General features: G+C 39.9%; 1 protein-coding gene across 1 annotated transcript in view; it reads left to right on the top strand.

The window, feature by feature from the left end:
- Nucleotides 1-5,430: 5,430 nt before the first annotated feature.
- Nucleotides 5,431-15,257, top strand: part of PAH (phenylalanine hydroxylase) — a 78,950-nt gene continuing 69,123 nt past the window's right edge. The window contains exons 1-2 of the mRNA XM_004053779.5: nt 5,431-5,814; nt 9,963-10,070. Of these exons, the coding sequence (XP_004053827.1) occupies nt 5,755-5,814; nt 9,963-10,070 (168 nt within the window). The 5' untranslated portion in view covers nt 5,431-5,754. The remainder of the gene's footprint in view (nt 5,815-9,962; nt 10,071-15,257) is intronic.

Genomic DNA, 15,257 nt, shown 5'->3' with positions numbered 1-15,257 from the left:
ACTATCAAAACATTCCAACATGGATAATAAATTATATGGTCATCCTCTAAAGGGTAATTTGTCAGTATGTACTAAAATTATACATTCTCATGTCCTTTGACTCATACATTCAACTTAATGTATTATTTCACATAGCTATCTTCTTACACATGTAAAATGATACATACAAAGTTCTTCATTAAAGCATTACTTGTGATAGTGAAAGATTAGAAACAACATAAATGTTAATACTTACCAACAGAGTACTGATGAAATAAATTATGATAATCCACATAAAAATACAATGGAGCCATTACAAAAGAATAAATAAGGTCTTCATGTAGTAAACAGCATGACCTCAAGATATATCATTAAGTTTAAAGTTTAAAAAGGCAAGGTTTAGGGCCAGGCGTGGTGACTCACGCCTGTAATCCCAGCAGTTTGGAAGGCTGAGGTGGGTGGATCATGAGTTCAGGAGATCGAGACTAACCTGGCCAACATGATGAAACACTGTCTCTACTAAAATACAAAAAATTAGCTGGGCATGGTGGTGCGCACCTGTAGACCCAGCTACTAAGGATGCTGAGGTGGGGGAATCACTTGAACTGGGGAGGTGGAGGTTGCTGTGAGCTGAGATCGCACCACTGTATTCCAGCCTGGCAACAGAGCGAGACTTCATCTCAAAAAAAAAAAAAAAAAAAAAAAAAGGCAAGATTTAGAATCATGTATAGTATGCTACTATTTGTGTAAGAAAAGGAGGGAAGGAATATATGCATATACACTATCATAAATATTTGCTTAAAAATCTCTAGAAGAAACTGACAATGTTGGTTATCTTTGGAGAAGAGAATCAGGTGCCTGATGAAAAGGGGAATGTGAAATAATTTTCACTAGGTTTTACATTTTGATGTTTGAGCCATATGAGTGCTCACCTCCTCAAAAATAAATGAAAAAGGTTATATCTAAAAGGAAAAAATTATATAACTTGGAGGAAAAAAATAAAAACACAGCAAAAAATTAAAATATAAGGGATAACTCTCGAATCAGAGAAAGAAAATTTGATCTATATATCTAGAGGAAAGTTAAAATAGGCTCTACGGTGAGAAAATCCCAAAAGACAATTGATTGTGGGATTGGCCTCTTTAAGTTAGGTGGTATTATCTGGACTGTGGGACCATGTTGAAAAGCCTCTAAGAAATCCCCAAGGCATGTACAGGTATATCTACAACGCAGGTAGATTAAAGATCTAGATATGAAAGATCTAGATGCTAGAGAGAAGAGCACCTCTTTGGAACTTTGGGATGGGGAAGGACTTCTTAAACAATACTCTATAGTACAAACCACAAAAATTTTTAAAAGGATGGACTTATTATTTCAAAATTACTTGTTTTATTGTTTAATCAAGGAAGGACACCAGTTGACAATTAACTGACAGTGACACATTGGGAGGCAATGTGTTCAGTGACTGAGAAGGGCACAGAGCTAATATTTGGACACAGAGCTAACAGAAATTATTGCAACAAATCTACAAGACAGGAATCCTAGTAGAAAATGGGTAGAGAATATGATGATAAACTATTCATAGCATGGGAAATCTAAGAGGTATAAGTATATAAAGAGATGCTCAAACTCATGAGTTATGAGAGAAATTCAAATTAAAAACAACAAGACACCAGCTTATGCTGATCAGATTGGCAAAAATTCTGACCTTTGGAGAATACCACATATTAGGTATACCCACCAGTAGGAACTCTTTTGCCTGCTAGTTGGTGTGTAGACTGGTCCAAGCCACTCTAAAGGGCAATCTGGCAGCACTTTGTGAAATTAAGAGTGCATGTTCCCTGTGATTCATAATAGCCCCACTCTTCTATCCCAGAAAATTTCTACCCCAGGCCTATAAGGGAAGAAAGATAAGGAAATTTATCACAGTATTGTTTGGGGTGGTGAAAAATTAGAAATGACTTAGATGTCCATAACTGAAAAATAAAGAAGTCAAGTGTGGCAGATACACACTGGAATATTCTGAACCATTTAGAAAAGCAAAGAACTAGATATATATTCATCAGCATGGCTAGATCCTAAGAACACAGTTGAAAGAAAAAAGAAACTATGAAATCTATAGTACATCCATAGATTGTAGTAAATCTATAGTGCCACATCACATATCCATGAAAAATACATATATGCACAAACATTTCTATGTATTTTACAAGTTCAAGGCTAAACATCATATTAGAGAAGATGCCTCTGGGGAAAGGCAGTGAGAGTGAGGAATTATGATAAAAGAGAATGAATAAAAAAACAAGAGAAGGGTCATGTAAGTTTTGTTTCTGTGCCATGAACTCATGGATTATGATTAACTCAACCTTCTGCACATGAAGATAAACAAGAAAGAACTGATAAACCTGCAATGGTTGGGTAATCTTCAACTTCCAAATCAGCGAAGGTCAGCTCTAAGTTTGCCAAGTACACAACTTCTCATCTTGTGACATGTTCCCCACCTCTGTGCAGTGTTAAAGAATACCTGAGTGGTCTACTGACTGACTGTGGATGCTTCTTCTAGATGTGCCTTTTATTCCTCAATTTCCTTAGCACCCAGCACTGCTCTCATTATAGCAGCACATTGCATTCCAACCAAATTGAACAAAAAGGTGGCTTAAAAATCATCTGCAAGTTTATGGCACAAGCAATCTCTTATTTTTATTTTAGTGCATAAATAAATTTTTCCTTTTTGCCAGAATAATTTTTTTAAAAGAAGCAATTAGTTTTTCTTCTCTCAGATAGCAATGATATGCTTTCCTCTCAACCTAGATTTAGGGCATTTTTATGTGAGATAGGATTAAAAATTCCATTTTTGTACAACCACTATGGAGAAGAGTTTGGCAGTTCCTCAAAAAACTAAAAATAGAGCTACTATATGATCTAGTGATCCCACTGCTGGGTATATACCTATAAGAAAGGAAATCAGTATATCAAAGAGATGTCTGTTCTCTTATGTTTGTTGCAGCACTATTCACAATAGCCAAGATCTGGAAGCAACCCAAGTCTCCATCAACATGGGTTTTAAAAAAATGTGGTACTTTAATACACAATGGAGTACTATTCAGCAATAAAAAAGAATGAGATCCTGTTATTTGCAATAACATGGACAGAACTGAAGGTCATTATGTCAAATGAAATAAGCCAGGCACAGAAAGCCAAACATCACATATTCTCACTCATATGTGGGGCCTAAAAATCAAAACGATTTGATTCATGGAGCTAGAGAGTAGAGAGCTAATTACCAGAGGTGGGGAAGGGTAGTAGGGGCCTGGAGAGGAGGTGGAGATGGTTAATAGGTACAAAAAAATATAGAAAGAATGAATAAGACCTAGTATTTGATAGTACAACAGGGTGAATATAGTCAAAATAATTTAATTATACATTTAAAAATACCTGAAAGAGTATAATTGGCTTGTTTGCAACACAAAAGATAAATGCTTGTGGGGATGGATGCCCCATTTTCAATGATGTGATTATTACACATTGCATACCTGTATCAAATATTGCACATACTCCATGAATGCATACATCTACTATGTTCCCACAAAAATTAAACATTAGAAAAAAGAGTTGCATTTTCAGCTGTTATGGGGAGAAGAAAGAAAAGCTATCATTCTGTTGTCCTAAAAATTATGTTGTCCTCATTTCAAACAGGAAAGCAAAAGTATTTGAGAGCCAGTGCACTGCCTTGGTGTTGGGTGAAACATAGATTGAATTCGGGCCATTTGTTTAAACTTCCTAGGCCTCAGTTTCTTGCCTATTAAGAGGGAGTGCATAGTACATGGGATTGTTAAGAGGAAGAAGTGAAACCATGCACGTGGAGAGCGTGGCACAGTGTCTAAGACAGAGTGTGCATGCAAATAAGTAGATAACATTCTTTGCTTTTCTTTATTGCATGCCTGTAATATTTTTGGAGCTGTCACATTCATTGCCCTCAAGTAGCATCAAGGGATGAAATTATGTTTGTACGAAAATCCTGAGGCTGAGGAATACAACATGTTTTATGTCTACTACACTGAAAACTACCGGAGTCAGATAAAGAATACAGATTCTCCCGAGGATGGAAATCAAGATCTTTGCCTTCAATATTTAACAACATTGAGCTTCCAACTTACTATGGGAAATATTCCTCAGGCCCCTAAAGGTTCCTTTTGGACAGAAATTGCACCTGTTATATCTGTATTCTTAGCAAACAGTAGACAGCCTGGCACATCATAGAGGCTTAAGGAATCTTAAATATCCCCTAACATTCTCATTTTAAAGACAAAAAAAAACAAAAACAAAAAACAAAAACTGAGGCATGGGCTTGACCAAATCAGTGGTAGAACCAAGAGTTAAACCACTTGTTTTGAATCCTAAACCTGAGTTTTATTTTATTTATTTATTTATTTATTTATTTATTTATTTATTTATTTATTTTCAGATGCTTGGTCAAAGAACAGTGGGAGGAGAGGGATGGGCTTCCAGCAACCTTTATTATTGGCTTATTTTCTTACAGCCCATTAATTTCTCTTGGGAAAATATTAAGCAGGCACTCAAGGCTTGAGGCCCCTGAGTTTTCACATCCTTTCTGAACTTCTGAACCTGCTTTCCAGCATTCTTTTATACTTTGTTTTACCTGCTGGTCAGTAATGCCTCACCCTCAGTCTTCTCTAAAAGTGTAGTTAATGGCGTCTTCCCGACTATTTGAAGACCACTGGCCAAAACCCACCAGCTCACTCATAGACCATCCCCCTACTTTACTTTCTTCAAAAGACTTAGCCCTACCTAAACTTATTTATATGTTTATTTTCTGCCCACCAGAATGGCAGCATGGCTGGGGAGGCAGAGTCTGTTTTGTTCATTGCTGTATTCCCAAAGACTAGAACACCACCAAACACACGGTACAGGTCTCAGTAATTATTGTCAAATTTATGTGGATTTGCTTTTAAACAATATCTTCCATTTACTGAGTGTTTATGTGGAAGAACTGTACTAAACTTTAATGCATTTCTTTATTCCTATTCTTAAAACCTTCCAGCAAGGTGGCTCTACCACCCTCTTTTCCGAGCTTCAGGAGCAGTTGTGCGAATAGCTGGAGAACACCAGGCTGGATTTAAACCCAGATCGCTCTTACATTTGCTCTTTACCTGCTGTGCTCAGCGTTCACGTGCCCTCTAGCTGTAGTTTTCTGACGTCAGCGCACAGCAAGGCAGTGTGCTTAGAGGTTAACAGAAGGGAAAACAACAACAAAAATCTAAATGAGAATCCTGACTGTTTCAGCTGGGGGTAAGGCGGGGCGGATTATTCATATAATTGTTATACCAGACGGTCGCAGGCTTAGCCCAATTGCAGAGAACCCCGTTCCCAGGCTTCTGAGAGTCCCGGAAGTGCCTAAACCTGTCTAATCAACGGGGCTTGGGTGGCCCGTCGCTCCCTGGCTTCTTCCCATTACCCAGGGCGGGCAGCGAAGTGGTGCCTCCTGCGTCCCCCACACCCTCCCTCAGCCCCTCCCCTCCGGCCCGTCCTGGGCAGGTGACCTGGAGCATCGGGCAGGCTGCCCTGGCCTCCTGCGTCAGGACAACGCCCACGAGGGGCGTTACTGTGCGGAGATGCACCGCGCAAGAGACACCCTTTGTAACTCTCTTCTCCTGCCTAGTGCGAGGTTAAAACCTTCAGCCCCACGTGCTGTTTGCAAACCTGCCTGTACCTGAGGCCCTAAAAAGCCAGAGACCTCACTCCCGGGGAGCCAGCATGTCCACTGCGGTCCTGGAAAACCCAGGCTTGGGCAGGAAACTCTCTGACTTTGAACAGGTGAGCCACGGCAGCCTGAGCTGCTCAGTTAGGGGAATTTGGGCCTCCAGAGAAAGAGATCTGAAGACTGCTGGTGCTTCCTGGTTTCATAAGCTCAGTAAGAAGTCTGAATTCATTGGAAGCTGATGAGAATGTCCAGGAAGTCAACAGACAAATGTCCTCAACAGTTGTTTCTAAGTGGGAGAACATCTGTCCTCGGTGGCTTTCACAGGAATGGATGACCACTGCTTTAGGGGGTTGGGGATCTGGCCTCCAGAACTGCCACCAATTAGCTGTGTGTCTTTGGACAAGTTACTGTCCCTCTCTGTTGTCTGTTTACTCTTCTGTACACTGAAGGGGCTGGTCCCTAATGATCTGGGATGGGATGTGGAGTCCTTCTAGATTTCTTTTGTAATATTTATAAAGTGCTCTCAGCAAGGTATCAAAATGGCAAAATTGTGAGTAACTATCCTCTTTTCATTTTGGGAAGAAGATGAGGCATGAAGAGAATTCAGACAGAAACTTACTCAGACCAGGGGAGGCAGAAACTAAGCAGAGAGGAAAATGACCAAAAGTTAGCCCTGGGCATGGAATGTGAAAGAACCTTAAATGTGACTTGGAAATAATGCCCAAGGTATATTCCATTCTCCAGGATTTGTTGGCATTTTCTTGAGGTGAAGAATTGGAGAATACATTCTTTAATGTGACCTACATATTTACCCATGGGAGGAAGTCTGCTCCTGGACTCTTGAGATTCAGTCATAAAGCCCAGGCCCGGGAAATAATGTGAGTCTGCAGGCCCCTGTCATCTGTAGGATTAGGGAGAAGAGTTCTCAGTAGAAAACAGGGAGGCTGGAGAGAAAAGAATGGTTAATGTTAACGTTAACATAACTAGAAAGACTGCAGAACTTAGGACTGATTTTTTTTTTGAATCCTTAAAAAAAAAAAAAACTTCTTATGGAAAGAGTACATGGCTCTTAGGAGACAGAACTTATTGTACAGAGGAACAGCGTGAGAGTCAGAGTGATCCCAGAACAGGTCCTGGCTCCATCCTGCACATAGTTTTGGTGCTGCTGGCAATACGGTCCCCACAACTGTGGGAAGGGGTTAGGGGCAGGGATCTCATCAGGAAAGCATAGGGGTTTAAAGTTCTTTATAGAGCACTTAGAAGATTGAGAATCCACAAATTATATTAATAACAAACAAAGTAGTGTCTTGTTAGGGAAAAGTTATAATTAAAAAAAAATAGGCTGTATATATATCAATGGTTCCAAAATTTTCTATGGTTAAGAATCACCTGGGATGGTTTTGAAATGGCATATTCTAAGACAACTTGATTCAACAGGTTTAGGTACAGCCCAGGGAACTACATTCTAAGAAGGAATCACCTGTAATTTTGGAGTCAAGATCCAAGGAACACTCATTGAGAAACACTGATTTACAAAGTGTATGGAGAGAAATGGAGCAAGTGAAGGGGGATCAGCATGGTGAAATATAGGCTGTTAGGAGTGGTATTGACTAACTGTCTGGTGACTGGACCAGAGTAAATCTTTTACTTTGCAAGAAACAGGACTAAATTCCCATATTACGTCCATAGCAAAGGGAATTATGTAGAAAAATTGATAATTAGGAACCTGAGTTCTTGACCAGCCTCCACTACCTATGTGGCCTCAGGTGAGTTATTTTCTCCCTTTGGCTCTAAGTTTTCCCCATCTGTAATGTGAGGGAGTTTAACTAGATGAGCACTAAGGACAAATCAATTTCTGTGAGTCAATTATTATGAAGTACCATGTGGGCATCAAATGCCAAGTGGAAAGCATAGATAAAGAAGTGATTGTGCACCTGGGCTGAGGGGAACAAACATTTCCTAAGAGAATTGAGACCCAAAAGAGCCGTTAAGGAAGGTGAGATCTTGGAAAGGGGAATTTGGTGAATACTCTAATGAGGAGCTAAAAAGGCAAGAAAGAAAGCAGCTTGGCTGGAAAGGAGGTTCCTGTAGGTGGGCCTCCAGAGATTCGGTACCACAGAAACTGCCAAACATCAGCAAGAAGCCATGGGGATGGAGCGTTTGAGGGATTCTAAGTAGAAGGACACGAGTAAAAATGTCAGGCTGGATCGATGCAGGCCACTAAGAAATGGATTCAGGTGATGGCAGTGGGAAGAAAGGACCTGATGCCCAGAGGCATTTCTGGAGAAGACGAGATCAGACTTGTGATTGGCTGAACACACATTGGAGTGGGGTGGGGTTTGGGGGGTGACTCAACTTCAAGCCCAGGTACATTCAAGTCTGAATTGCCCTAGTCAAAAGTGGCATCTGTGGAAGTGTATCAGAAATATCTTACTTTTCTTGGAAGCCAACAGGAGAAAGGAGTGCTGCCAAGTGAACTAGAGACAGGAATATCTTTTGTCATTTCAAGGAAACTGGAAAGAAGAAGGCTCAGTATTCTTTGGTAGGAAGAAGACTTAAGTCAGAGACTCATCTGTACCTCTCTGGCAGGGTTTAAAAGGGGGAAGAGGAATAGAGGCTGCAAGAGATTGTGATTCATGGACAGTATGCAGAGATCAAATGACCTGGGTTCCGATCCTGGCTCCACTGCTAACTGTGTAACTATAGGCAAGTTCCTTAACCTCTCTAAGCCTTAATCTTGTCATCAATAAAAGGGGGCACTTGGTACCTAATAAAACCTACCTCTTAGGTTGTTGCCAAATTACATGAGATAATCCAAATCAAGTGCTTATTATAATATCCAGAAATTATAGGCTCTAAATAAATGTTTATATAGGCTCTAAATAAATAAGGTTTTTTAGAAAGATAACATCATGATCAAAATGGGATATTTAACAGTTTAGTCTTCCATTTCATTTGAAGCTCCCTAAAATCACTCTTGCTGATAAATTTGTTTTTTCCTTCACACCTCAGTTTCATGGGATGTTTTGGCAAAAATCTGAATTTTCTGAATTGAAAGAATTTTTTTGCTAAGGGTCATCAGTATTCATGCAGGGCTTGTTATTCTGAGTCACTAAGAGTTTCCTAACACAGCCTTCTCTCATTGAGATGATGTAACATCTATTCCATTAATTTCATTAACTTGCTTACAAGAGAGTAATTGTTCTGCAAATTTTTTTCTTCCCAGTTTTAGGTACCTGCTGCTTATTGTGGACACACATAGAATTTTATGTATTATTTTTCAACTTAGGCTAATGATTTAGCAAACTCTGGAATGTCAGCCCTAACCCCAACCTTGGTTTTCTGTCACATGCATGTAGTAAGTGCTAGATCCTGGACATTCTTTGAGATTTAGTTTAAGACTAAGTTTATTTTCTGATAGATTATTTGTGTACTTTCATGGATTTTGTGACTCTTTTTCAACAATTGGATGTCTCAGATCTCAGCATATGGGAGCAAGTTAATGCTTCCTGAGATCTTTGCCAAAGGTCAAGAGGTCATTTTTGTGTATTTATAATTTTCCATCATTTTTATATATTTCTCAATATTCTTTTTAAACTATTCTTTTCCTTTTTTCATCCTCTGAATACTGTTTTGACAGAGCTTGTTATTAGCATGCTTTCACGGATGAGAAAACTAAGAAAGCTGAATGATATGCCCAAAGTAGTCCACCTGGAAAATGAAAGAGAGAGGATTCCAATCCAGGTCTTACGATTCAAAAGCCTGTGCATGTTCCATTTTTAGTACTTTCCACACTGTATTTCTCAATGTCTTTCTGGGACATTTTATAAACCATATTATATCACCTCTAAGGATCTTTCAGTTTGTTATATATGTGTCTATTAAGTTAGATTGTGAGCTCCTAAAAGATAGAGCATTGTCTTATTCATCTTTAAATTTCTCAGAGCCCAAATAGTGCCTGGAACCTAGTAGTTGCTCAATAAAAGGTATTGAATTTACAGGATTGAATGGTGACATCAATGAATAATTGAAGATTCCTTAAGTTGATAACTGACCCAGTAGCATCATTGATCATTTAATTGCCCTGGACTTACTTATTTTCCACCACACTACATATTTCTGTATGGAATATATATAGCTCATTGTATTGCAAGATTTAACTGGAAGAAAGAGTTCATGCTTGCTTTGTCCATGGAGGTTTAACAGGAATGAATTGCTAAACTGTGGAAAATGTTTTAAACAAATACATCTTATCCTGTAGGAAACAAGCTATATTGAAGACAACTGCAATCAAAATGGTGCCATATCACTGATCTTCTCACTCAAAGAAGAAGTTGGTGCATTGGCCAAAGTATTGCGCTTATTTGAGGTCAGTGCTACAATCATGTTTGTCTTCGATAATGTCGTAGCAAACTTCCATGTTCTTTTCTAGTTAGATGCAATGAAAAGAACACAGCATCTGGAACAGGCAGATTTGAATTTGAGCTCAAGTTTTTACATTAACCAACTGTGTGACCTTAGTTAAGTCACTCAATGTCTCTGAGCTTCAGTTTTTCCATTCATAATATAGTGCTGATAATATGTGCCTTGTCAGTTTCAACAGGAACTTTGTGATGAAATAATGTGTTTTGTAAAATGCGTAATCATATGTGCGATTAGGCATGATTAACTATAATCATATGTGACACGTGATTACATTTCACATAACATGTAATCACATGTGTCACATGTGATTACAGTTAAAGAGTAGAGAAAACAAGAAATAAATATTAATTCTTTTATTCACTAAATTAATATTGATTGTCTTCTATGTATAAGTGTAAAATAATATGCAAGACACCATCCCTTTCTTCAAGTAGCTTAACCCAAAACTATGCTTTAGAAAATAGCTAATGTTCTTCAAGACATTGGTAAATGTCTTATGATTAAAGTGGTTCCATAATTAATAAACTTGGGAAGCTCGGGCATATTATGTTACCTGATTTCTCTATTATAGGACTTTTAGAGTCTATAAAACTAATTATATTAAGTTGTTTACAGAGAGAAATGTATGTATTATTTTCCAAACTTACTTGACTGTGGATCCTTTTTATTTTAAGAACACGTATTCGCATCTGGGAACAGAATTTAGGAAATGTTGATTTGGATGTTTGCTGGGCAGCCAAACTTCACAGAACTCCAAATAGGTTTCCTCATCCAGATTCCTTCCGAGTACTATGCTAATATTTTTGCTGGGATTTTGTCCCACCTGAAAATACATTGCTTTATGCTAAGATTCCTGTGACCTCTCTAGCTGATTGGGAGGCAGGGGTAGCACATTGGTCAGGGCCGTGCACATACTTAGTGCTCAGTGTGTTTGGGCATGCAATCAACAAATCCTTTTGGGGCATGACTGGATACGATTAGATATCTTGTGAAAACCTAAGATGTTCTCAACACTGTGGGTGGGGAGGAAGATGGGGGACACATAGAAATTGTAAGGAAGAGAAACTGCCTCCTTTAGGATCTAACAGGGGAAGCAAATATTCTGAGTAGCTGGGGAGGGAAGGCAGAGCATGAGAAGTTATCTCAGTAAAAGGTAGCTTTATAGACATGATCTTATTCAGTCTAATGAAAATAACATGAGGTAGGAGCTATTTCTGCCCCCATTTTTCAGAGATAGAAACTGATGCTTACAGGGGTTAGGTAAATGTGCCCAAGGTCAAACAGCTAGTAAATACTGAAGAAATCATTTAAACCCAGGCATTCTGAGTCTAGAACCTACATACACTCTTAACTGCTATTCAGTACTGCCCCAGACAGAACGGGCTTCATAGTTTGCAGGGCGCAGTGCAAAATGAAAACGTGGGGTCTCTTCCTCAATAACAGGAAATAATGCTGTTAAAAGCACTAAAATATATAACTTTGTCCTTTCTTCTGTGGTCTCTCTCATGTCCTGTTATGGTGTTTTTGATTTGCCATTTAGTTGTGCTCTCCTCTCCTGGGCACCTTGGCCCTCTAACTGCTGGGTTCCCTTTCCAGCCAGGGCTGGGCTGACAGCCAAGCCCCTACCAAGGATGGGGAAATCCATCTTCCATTTCCGTGGGCCTGCTGCACAAACCCACAGTGATGAGCTATCCCCCAAGAGATTGTAACCTCTGGATGGAGAATGGAAAGGAAGCTTGCCTGAAGCCAAATCACCCACCAAATCCCCTGCCAGATCTCCCAGGGTTGGCGGAGAGTGGCAGCAGAATATAAACTTCCCCCCAAAGCCCATGCCTCCTGGTCATGACTCTGGGCAAAGGGCAGTAGTGGTGGTGAGGTAAGGCCAGGGAGGGGAAGGCCGCGTGGGTCCAGAGGACCAACGTGCTTGAAAGCAACCCCTTAGAACCATGGCTGAGAAGGTAAGGAGAGGGCAAATGGTGTGATTACACATGAGCTGAGTCTCCAAATACCCAGCATGTGCTTTATTGTCCCATTGGACTTTGCTTATGAAACACAAATTGAAAAGTCATTATTAAGAATTTCAACTCACGCCTGTAATCCCAGCACTTTGGGAGGCTGAGGCTGACGGATCACAAGGTCAGGAGATCGAGACCATCCTGGCTAACATGGTGAAACCCCGTCTCTACTAAAAATACAAAAAATTAGCCCGGCGTGGTGGTGGGTGCCTGTAGTCCCACCTATTTGGGAGGCCGAGGCAGGAGAATGGCGTGAACCCGGGAGGCAGAGCTTGCAGTGAGCCCGGATCGTGCCACTGCACTCTAGCCTGGGTGACAGAGCAAGACTCCATCTCAAAAAAAAAAAAAAAAAAGGAATTTCAAGGAGGTTGCAAAGAACATGAAACCCCAAGTATGATTCCTGTGGTATGACACTGGTTGCACATCCCAGAAGCTGGCCCTGACCTCAGACCTCTTTTATCAAGCTTTCCTTGAATTAATTACAATCTTCTCAGTGTTCCCAAAGCACTTCTTACTTTTAGCTGCAGCACTTCCTTGCGTGCTCAGCATATACATTATGTCTAGTCCTGAGGATGGTTTCTTCAAGAAGAGAACCTTGTCTCAGTCATGTTTATATCCTCAACAGAACCTGAGTTTTATATACGTTGTGTTCAATTAAGAATGAAATTCAATCTAAAGAAAATTTTTTTACCTTAATAAATTTTTTTAAGTTAAAAAAATATTTTAAAAGTATCTTTTCACTTTTTGAGCCAATTAATTTTTTTTTTTTTTTTGAGACAGAGTCTTACTCTGTCACCCAGGCTGGAGTGTAGTGGTGCAATCTCAGCTCACTGCAACCTCCGCCTCCCAGGTTCAGGCGATTCTCATGCCTCAGCCTCCCCAGTAGCTGGGACTACAGTCACATGCCACCATGCCCAGCTAATTTTTATAATTTTAGTAGAGACAGGGTTTCACCATGTTGCCCAAGCTGATCTGGAACTCCTGGACTCAAGTCATCTGCCTGCCTTGGCCTCGCAAAGTGCTGGGATTACAGGCGTGAGCTACCAGCCAGGGCCAATTAATTTTTACCCTGAGTTTTTAAATATAATTAAATCTTGTGATCGAATTTATGAATAAGTAGAGAAAAGATAGATCTCCTATTTAGAGTTCCAAATAATTTAAGTAGTGGGTTTTTATAGTGACTTTTTTTCCAAAAAGTACCACATGGAAGGGGGAGAAGAGTTTCTTTACAGTGGAGAAATATGACAAGGACACCTCAGCCATGTGACCAAAATCAACATTATTCAAAAAGAAACTGAATATTAAAACAAACCTTTCCTTAATAGTAAAAAAAAATTAAAATTAAAATTAACATCATCAGCGATGTCATGTTGATGGTATGCATTCTTGGTAGGATGAAAATGGCACATTACCCCTGTGGTCTTCCTCCACACAATCCATAACCTCCGTCTAACCATGAGAGAAAAAAATCAAATGAATCCTAATTGAGGAACATTATCCAAAATACATGACCATTACTCCTGAAAACTCTCAGGGTCATCAAAAACAAGTACTGTCTGAGCGACTGTCACAGCCGAGCAGAGCTTAAAGAGGCATGAAGACTAGGGCCAGGCATGGTGGCTCACGTCTGTAATCCCAGCACTTTGAGAGGCTGAGGCGGGAGTATCACCTGAGGTCAGGCGTTTAAGACCAGCCTGGCCAACATGGTGAAACCCGGTCTTTACTAAAAACACAAAAAATTAGCTGGGCATGGTGGCAGCTACTTGGGAGGCTGAGGCAGGAGAATTGCTTGAACCAGGGAGACAGAGGTTGCAGAAAGCTGAGATCACGCCATTGCACTCCAGCCTGAGCAGCGAGAGTGAAACTCTGTCTCAAAAAAAAAAAAAAAAAAAGAGACATGAGGACTAAATGTAACGTGGTATCTTGAATGGGATCCTAGAACAGACAAAGGACTTTAGATATAAACTAAAGAAATTTGAATAAAGTATGGTCTTTGGTTTATAACGTGCATCAATATTGGTTCATTAATTGTAACCTATGTTCCACATTAATGTAAGATGTTCATAATGGGGGAGACTGAGTCCAGGTTATGTGGAAACTCTCTGTGCTATCATTTCTATTTTTTCATAAATCAAAATTATTCTTTAAAAATTGCGTTAAAAAATTAAACCTGGGGGAGGAGAACGTATGTCTGAGTGAGAGCAAGCGAGCAATGGGTGTAGAGAAGAGAGACAGCATTTTCTGAGCAACAAACTGTCCATGAGAAAGAATATATCTGTAAAATGCACCTATGTAACTTCTTAGCTTTTATATTAGATAATCAGCATTTTCTCTTTGAGAGGTTGCCCCTTAGGCCTAAGTCAGAGTTAATAGATTAAATAATAGTAAATGAACAGAACGTTTTCAACCTAATAAATAAACGACAAGTATCTAAATTACCAGAATTGGATGGAATGCACTCAAGACATGTGTGTTTGTGTGTGTGTGTGTGTGTCGGGGCTGCGGGGGGTGGTAGGGAGGGGGGCGCATGCATGTATGTGAACTCTGGGTGAACTCTCTGAAGCATTATCCAGAATCTCAACTGCACAGGTCAGTAAGTGATGTTATTACACCCATTTTACAGAAGAGGAAACAGAGGTCACTGTATTGGGTGATTGAAGAAGGGTTGTCAGTGAGTATTGATTTTTTTTTTTTTTCCAAACATACTTCAGAAGTTGCTGTAGAAATTGTATAGGCCAGTATACTTCTCGCCTTAGTAACAGCCTGGCAAAATGTTACAATCACTCAAAGTGCTGAGTTAAGGCTGGGCATGGTGGCTCACACCTGTAATCCCAGCACTTTGGAAGGCCAAGGAGGGCAGATCACTTGAGGCCAGGAGTTCAAACCAGCCTGGCCAAAATGGCAAATCCCCATCACTACTAAAAATACAAAAATTATCTGGGCGTGATGGCGCATACTTGTAATCCCAGCTACTAAGGTGGCTGAGGCATGAGAATCGCTTGAACCCAGGAGGCAGAGTTTGAAGTTAGCTAAGATCACCCCACTGCACTCCAGCCTGGGCAACAGAGTGAGACTCTGTCCGCCCCCTCTCTCCCCACAAAAAAAAAAAAAAAAAA

Source organism: Gorilla gorilla, chromosome 10 (assembly GCF_029281585.2).
Source record: "Gorilla gorilla gorilla isolate KB3781 chromosome 10, NHGRI_mGorGor1-v2.1_pri, whole genome shotgun sequence".
Lineage (NCBI taxonomy): Eukaryota > Metazoa > Chordata > Mammalia > Primates > Hominidae > Gorilla > Gorilla gorilla.
The sequence above is the reverse complement of the archived record's forward strand: the minus strand, read 5'-3'. Positions and strand labels throughout refer to the sequence as shown.